General features: G+C 42.5%; 1 protein-coding gene across 1 annotated transcript; it reads right to left on the minus strand.

Moving 5' to 3' along the window:
• Nucleotides 1-215: 215 nt before the first annotated feature.
• On the minus strand, nucleotides 216-6,140 carry LOC133908930 (protein MEI2-like 2). Its single transcript, XM_062351158.1, has 13 exons — nucleotides 5,936-6,140; nucleotides 5,166-5,221; nucleotides 4,915-5,067; nucleotides 3,824-4,287; nucleotides 3,493-3,651; nucleotides 3,300-3,416; nucleotides 3,052-3,203; nucleotides 2,507-2,601; nucleotides 1,497-2,400; nucleotides 1,328-1,412; nucleotides 1,169-1,237; nucleotides 826-1,005; nucleotides 216-659 (listed from the first exon to the last, which is right to left on the minus strand). Exons 2-13 carry the CDS (start codon nucleotides 5,197-5,199, stop codon nucleotides 528-530), a joined length of 2,544 nt encoding a protein of 847 aa, XP_062207142.1. The 5' UTR covers nucleotides 5,200-5,221; nucleotides 5,936-6,140; the 3' UTR covers nucleotides 216-527.
• Between the last annotated feature and the right edge of the window lie 1,903 nt (nucleotides 6,141-8,043).

Consider the following 8,043-nt stretch of genomic DNA (forward strand, 5'->3'; position numbering starts at 1 on the left):
CTGCGCTGCACTGCACTATATCTGTCTATGTTTTGATGAAGACGTAATATATATCTGTGTCAAAATTAGTTGGATCTTACCAGGTGGCGACGTTTCAATTGTCAGGGAAATAGAACAATATATCTTTCCTCTTTACTTGCAGGCCCGTTTTGGGTTTCAACCTAATTCAAAACGCAGAATGAACAGTTCGACCAATCCAAAACACAAAATCAATATGCAGAATGAACACAATTTTCCAACTGTACAGATTGACCGATTCACTTCAGTTCTGTTATTTACAGCAACCAAGAGCATCCAATTACAAGAAAGGGGGGGGGGGGGGGGGCAGAGAGGAACCTAGCAAGCTCCCAACTCCAATTTGGAGCCTGCTTGTTCAGGGGGCGACAACCCACAAAAACTAGATGTGCCATGCCACACCAGAAAATTCAGCACTAACCTGTCTTCCTCACTTTTATACAGTTTGGGGGTGGATACCTTCTTTCTAGACAGTTAGACTTGATGGCAACTCCGATCCTGGTTATCATTGTTCACAAGCTCCCCGCCATGGAGTTCTCTCCTATCTTCTCGTTGCGATTGTTGTCCTCTTCATTGTCGAGAGGATCCCCAACCTCGTCTTCCAGAGGCATGTGGATGCATATGCCATTGATTGGAAACAGTTCCTGAGTTTCATTCCGGACATTTATGGTATTAGTAACACTAATAACTGTACTTCAAGATCAAACATAATCTTCTTGATGCTGGAAGAGTAAACCCTAGGCATATCGTCGATTAGAAGAATTGAATTACCAAGTAGTGTTAACATTCAAGAAGACACAATTTATTTACCTGATTTCCAGCGTCTGGCCCATTGGGATGAAAGAGAATGGGGCGACATCTCTTGTCCTCGTTCATCAAACTAGAGTTCTGAAAATGTGACACGAGTGCAGTCCTTCCCTGAATTCTAGCATAAGCCAAGGAGGCTACTTTCTCGCTGTTGAACTTCTCCCATTTCTTCCCATTAAACGCCTGCAAATTAAAGGAATGCATCCAGAAATAAATCTTTCAAGCTGTTCAGATTGATTCTACTGATAATCTAGGCAGCTGACTCAACTGAACATCGAACAAGATCTTAACTCTGGTGATAACTAGAGAACAGTGGACATGTAAAGGTCAGGAAAGAAAAGCACACCTGGAAGAACGATATAATGTGCACAGGTGATATCATGTTGATAAACGCATATCCAACATTGCATTTGTTCTGCGTGCCAAAAATATAATCAGATAGGTGCTAGGCATCAAAATATTCCCTTGAAAAACAATAGCAAAATAAATTAATAAAGTCTAGTACCTTGAAATCAATTGGTAGGTAGAAAAAATCATATGTTGCTCTGTGAAGCTCGTCAATTGCAGCCAAAAGCATCTTAGAGGTATATCTGTTGGATTCAAGGGAAAAAAACTGAGTGAACACAACTCACTAGAAAAGATCTCAAATGGAAATATGATTGGAAAATATATACTTGTTTGGAATGTTTTTAATCATCAATGTCGTTCGAGTATCATCGCCTTTACGAATCTTCTCCAAATCAAGCTGATACTGCCTCTTGCTATCAGCTTGGAGCGCACTGCTGTCAACACGGCGGTTACGGGCACAATCAATGGAGCTGTCAAGTCCAAAAGAATTAGGCCCTTGGTATGTGGGATTACTGTAGAATGTCTGTCCCAATCTGGGTGAGAGCATCGGCCTAAAGTTAGTGGAGCTATTATCTGTCAGACTTCCGCTTAGAGAAGAAACAGGATTGACAGAAGCGTGGCCAGCCATGTTCAGCACGAGGCCTCCTCCATTTCGGCTGCTCCCAATATTCCCCATGTTCCCAAACCTGGCTTGCTTCAAAAAAGATGTCTCTGGCGATTCCAGTGAGAAGCCAAACTGGCTCTCGAATGGAGCACCTGAAGGGGCAGAGCCAACATGATGATGATGGTGCTGATCTAAAGACCCAAATAATGAAGCCTGACGGCTGCCATACAAGAAGCCTTGTCCCTGAGAGCGGCTATTAGATGACATTGCAGGTCTGATTACTGGTGGACGCCAAATAGGGGAGTGGGAATGTTCTGAATAAGGCTTTGGACTACCCCAGAGAAACTGAGGCCCTGTTAAAGTCCCGGGACTAGAACTCATATGCTCACTGCTGTGATCTTGGTACGAGTGAGAATGCTGAAATGCAGCTCCAATGAACTGGTTGCCGTTTGAGAATACCTGATCATATTTAGACCGATTGTTATCCTTCCCAATAGGTGCAATCTTTGCAGCATTTGACATTAGTGAAGGCATGCCAATAGGACTCATTCCCGTCCCAGTTGGAGACCTGTTGAAAGCTTGTAACACATTATTATCTGTTGGACTACTATAGTGAGCCCATACCCCTGCCACACAAGGATAAAAAAAAACTTGATTAGTTTTTCATACAAGTGATTGACTGTAAAATACATCAGGGCAGCACAATACCCAAATTAATTCCAATAGAAGTACCTGGAGGAGAATTAGCGATAGGTGAGCCAACATGATGATGTCTATAGCTTCTGGGCTCCTCTTGGTCCAAATCATTACCAAGTTGCTGCATCAAACTAAATCAGAAGATAAAAAGAGAAAATTCATCTGATCAGTAAAGTACATCAGAAACATTCCATTAATAAAGTAATGAACTATTTCGCATGTATGACAACTAAGTACAAAAGAGTCCTGCCCAAAACTCAATGGGCATCTTGATAGCACCTAAGGCATATCTACACGTTCAAGAGTAAGGTGTACAGAAACCAGATATTTCGAACTGCATGTGAAGTATTCAAATAAACTGAAGTCAACAAACACTGGTGTTGTACTTCTAACTTGCAAAATTATCAGAAATAACTTAAACTTCCAAAGTGCCATCAGGAGCATGTGGTCTCCAGAACCACAGCAAACTAAGATAGTTTGATATTTATCATAGAGAAAGCATGGTCACAGACAGAAATCAACCTAACTGTGGTATCAAAAAATTATTATTCAGAAACATAGGTGAGAGATCATAATCGTACTTTCTACGTGTTCCACCAGGACGGCTTGGTTCCAACTTGATTCGTTTTCCGGCTATCTCACTTTTATTCAGGGACCGAAGAGCAGCCTCTGCTGCTCTTACATCATAGAACTCTATAAACTTATGATGTTTTTTATTTGGTGTCTCCCGTATCTGCAAATAGAAACAAAATTACAATCAACATGAATATAGAGAGAAGATAAAAAAAAATATAATGAGAGAAATCGACATTTGGAGTAACATCCTAACCTCCTTTACTTCCCCATATGCCCCGAAAATCTGGCAAACCTCTTCATTAGAAACTGACGGATCTAGGTTAAAAATAACAAGCGTTCCCTGGTTTAAATCTTTGTCTGATGGGTTCTCCTGAAAAATCAACACTATAATCATTCCAAGTACTTCCATCAGTGTGGGTGCAAAAGAAAAACTAAACGTAAAAAACCTTTGGGATGGAAAAATGGATGTCAAGCTTTCTCCTCCTCAGAGGCTTGTTCTGCAGTGCACGCATAGCATTGCGTGCAGATCGGATATCAAAATAAGATATCATTACGAAACCCCTATGCTTTGTTGCAGTGTAAAGGGTTCGAATATCCCCATATTGCTGAAACAACAATAATAACCACCATCAAGACCAAATGAGATTCAATATCGGAGACGATAAGGTAAGAATGCCAGGAGCTCATTATACAACATGGTTCATAAAGGTGCCAAGATCATCAAAGTTTTATATTTCATGAAAAATAAATAAATCTAACGACCACTGCAGTTATTACCTCAAACAAAGAGCGCAGTTCAGAGTCATCAACATTGCTATTGATGTTCCTTACAAACAATGTTCTGGACGGGTGTTCCCCATATGGATGCTCCCCAGCCACAGTTCCGACAGTGCTTGTAAGACCAAAAGGGCTGATCCCATCACCTCTAACCCCATCACCAATACTTGAATTCCCCAAACTAGTTGTGATGCTCTCCACAGGGTCTAAGTCCAGCTCCATGCCCCCTCCGCTGCCAAATACATCGAACTCTTCCAATTCCTCTGTGCTATTTGTCTGCCCGGGGGGATCAATATCATCTGTGATCCCCGCGAAAAGCTCATCTTCATCAGGCAACAGCTCATTTATCTGCCGAAGATCAAAATCAAACTTGTAGTCCTCTTCAGGATCATCGTCAGGCACTTTCATTTTGGCAGATGTGTCACCCATCAATGGAGTACCATGTGCAGAATCAGGAAAGTTCACTGAACAAAAAGGCAAGAGACATGATCAGGATATCAACAAAAAGTGGCACTACTACACTACACTACAAAGGTAATATTTATGAAACTTTTGATGCATTGAATTTGAGTTTAGTTTGACAAATAGAGGCACGGGGCCACATATTCGACATTTAGACTCTTAACAATCATTTCCTTTTCCCTCTCCTCTCGCTTATCTCACTTGGCCCTGCAATTCATCATCCTCTCTCATCTTTTTGCAGAAATTTACCAGACTTCAGTCATCCCTCGGCCACTCCCCTAGAAACCCCGTTGTACCCATGAGCAGAGCTACTCTTTGGACAATGACGCTACTAATCAGGACATATATATATCAAACGTAGTCTGACTGAATAACACATGTATCATCTGGCTACTATAATATATTTCTATATAAATGGGTCATCGACCCGGATTCGTTGGGGTCACGTCCCGTGTTCCAAACATGCGTCCTAAAGAACACTGCCCCCTTCGAACCACATTTTTAGCCAACCTTTGACCCTCAACCCAATCGACCCTGGTTTCTGGTGACTATGGTCCACATGTACAGACTACAGATGCCTAGAAAAGCAGTATGCTTCAGGTGCCTAAAGAAGATGTCAAGCGGCATACACTTTTCATGAGGAAGAACAGGCAGCGAGGTTGAGAAGAGGCTTGCATCACCCAGACCACCGTGTGCATTCGGCGGCGGCGGCGCAGGGACCCTCCACGGGTTGTTATTTCCAGTCATCTGCCGCATCTTGGTGGCAGGTGGTAGTGCAAAACCTAACAGAAAAGAGTATTTCAACAGACATTCAGATACATTAGCATAACCCAAATACGGCAGGAAGCTGGAGTGGACAATATTTGCGGAATGCACTAACCTGGTGGACTGAAAGGATCTGGTGATCGCTCCATCACTGCATTCGTGGGGAGATACCTGCAGAGCAAGCAGATGGAGCTACCTTTAGCATTTGGGTTCGGTTATGCGCATACAAGTGAAGTTTATGCGAAAAATCGAAACTTTTTTGCGTTGTGTGGATGAAACAAGCTTTGTACAACCGATCAGGCGCTTTGACAATAATAAGCTCATTAGTTTCAGTAAAAATCACAGCTGCAATCTATAAATGCGGCGTTGTTTCATTGGGAGTGAGAAAGGAAGCAACTTTGATCCAGGCTCATGGAAGAAGAGCAAAAACGACATCTATTCTGCAATATGAAGCGCTGAAGCATTGGACAAGTCAAACATGTAACTAGAAATTAGAAACAACCAGCTTTCAGGGGCGGACTTAGCGTTGGGCATGGGTGATAAGTTGAATACCCTTTTTTTGGGGGGGGGGGGGGGGGGATTTGGATTTGATTGCTCACAGAAGCAGGTAAGAGATTGATCTCCCAGAACAAGTCCTAGGTGCCGTTTGGTTCAGGAACAGCCTCGAACTCGACGGCAGGGAGGCCCGCCTGACCGCGAGATGGCTCTGGGACGACGCCCTAGTTCTAGGAGACGGCGGAAGGGGACGAGGGCTGGCGTCCAGCTAAGGGATGAGCCGGCGATTGGGGAGGAGGAGCCGATCTGAAGAGAGGAGATTTGGGGATGGAGGAGGTGGTGACCTGGACGAGAGAGAGAGAGAGAGAGAGAGCACCGGCGAGACCATACCGACGATGAGGCGGCGCGCCGGTCGCCGGCGGAGCTGCTCGCGCGGGGAAGGTGGAGGCGTGTGTCAGCGGCGGCGGTGTTCGAGTCCTCGAGCGGCGGCGGTGTCTCGATTCTTGAAGCGATAACAGTCGGGGACGGGAAATCGGATGTGAATGCGGCAGCAGAAGCAATTGAAATCAACTTTTTTTTTAATCAGTAGTAGGCCAAGGGAAAAAATTATCCCTAGAATATATTAAAAAAATCAGAAGGAAAAAAAAGTAGGGCAGCAGTGGATTGCGACATCTCTGATGATTGGGGCGAATCCTTTCCCACACGATACACCCACTCGTAGATCTCCTGACACTGTGGGACCACGCTACGGATTGGCCCCATTGTCAGTGGGTTAGGAGGAGGACGGCTCCGTGAGCGCGCGTACAACGGCACTGCGGCTAGTGGCCAAGTAGCGCACGGCAGGGCCCACACTCACAGCCAAGAGGGGACTCCGGTGGTGGCGTGTGGGGCTGCGGTGTCAGTAAAAGGGTAATAGTTGTAGGGTTGGATGGCGGCTGGCGGCTGCTGCTCCTTTTATGTTTAGACATCTTCAATTATATTCTCTTTATTTATTTTATTTTTATTTTTTTTTCATATCTAAAAGCTTTTTTTTAATAAATTCGTAAAAAAAAGAGAAATAAACATACTCTGAAGAAAATAGTCTTAAGAATCCTTTGTGATAAGAACCTAAAAATAAACTGTTAGGGTGCTGAATAAAATAAAAAACCTTTTATAAAAAGATTTTTATTCGCGAAAGGAATCTGTTAGGATGGTTTTAAAGAAAGGACACACAGAGTTGAAAATTTCCTTCCATGTGCTCTCCTTTGTAGTAGTATCTTGTTCATGTTTCCTCCCCGTATATTCATGACTTGATTCAGTGGATGGCATGGCAGTTACACGTAATGAATTATATCTAAATCCTTCTCTTTTTCTAATGATTACACATACATATATAAGCAGGAAAGGAAGCATAACCAAAAAAGGAAAGAAAAAATAAGAATTAATTTAGTTGGGAAAATATTTGGTGAAAACCGAGCTTCAACAAAAATTAAGAGGGGGCCAGTTCAAAAGATTCATCAACAACTTATGTAAAAAACTAATTTATTACTTGATAAATACATGTTTACTGTGCATTACTAAGTATTTTTTTAAAGATAAGGAGGGGCCAAGGCCCCCCTTGGTCTCCATTAAGCTCCGCCAGTGCTGTGGAATGTGATCCCTCCCACAACAAATAAAACAGAAAAGTTTATAAGGTGTGAAAAAACTAAAAAAAACACATGTAGATGAGATGGTGATATACTACAGGCATATAAAATTTTCAAACTAAAACTTAACTTCGTTTGTTAGATATAAAATTGATAAAGACTGAAGAAAATAACCAAACAAAAAATTATCTTTTTCTTCTCTCCTCTTTCTTTGTTTTTTTATATTTTCAAAACATGTTCTTTTACACTGAAAGAGTTTTTCAGATTTAGTCAGCCAATACACTACATCATCATCAAGGTCTTGATGTGACGTGCAGCTGTGTGCAGCTTGTAGCTTGTAGAGCTAGCTATCTAGCACTAAATCAAAAGACGATTGCTTAGCTTATTGGCTAACAAATTTTCTATTCGATCCAATCACTCGCTGATACGTACTAACTTGGATTGCTAAAACCGTGTGAACTCTGATCACTCACCACACCTACTATCTACATATTACAACTCTAGTTAAAGAGCTTATAATGTGTTTCGGTTGGCTTGCCCGTTTGTCTCGGTAAGACTAGCCTTGCCAATATTGAAGAGTGAATTTAGCTCTCTCGCTGACGAGACAAACGCAGACACTAAGACAACGGGCAAGAAATCTGAACATGGGATTTCTTGTTGTGCCAGGCAAAACAAGAAACGATCGGGCTACCAAACGCGCCCTAAAAGTCAACAAGCCTAATGTTTACAATTAACCCCCAATTAACTACTAATCTACTCCATTAATCTGCCTGTGACTACCCCTTTTAAACGAGGGGCAACACGGCTTGTCACAACTTATTGCTTCGATAGATTAGCCGTCTGCGTCACAACTCCAATGGATCGGAGAGCACT

The sequence above is a fragment of the Phragmites australis genome, chromosome 1, assembly GCF_958298935.1.
Source record: "Phragmites australis chromosome 1, lpPhrAust1.1, whole genome shotgun sequence".
NCBI lineage: Eukaryota > Viridiplantae > Streptophyta > Magnoliopsida > Poales > Poaceae > Phragmites > Phragmites australis.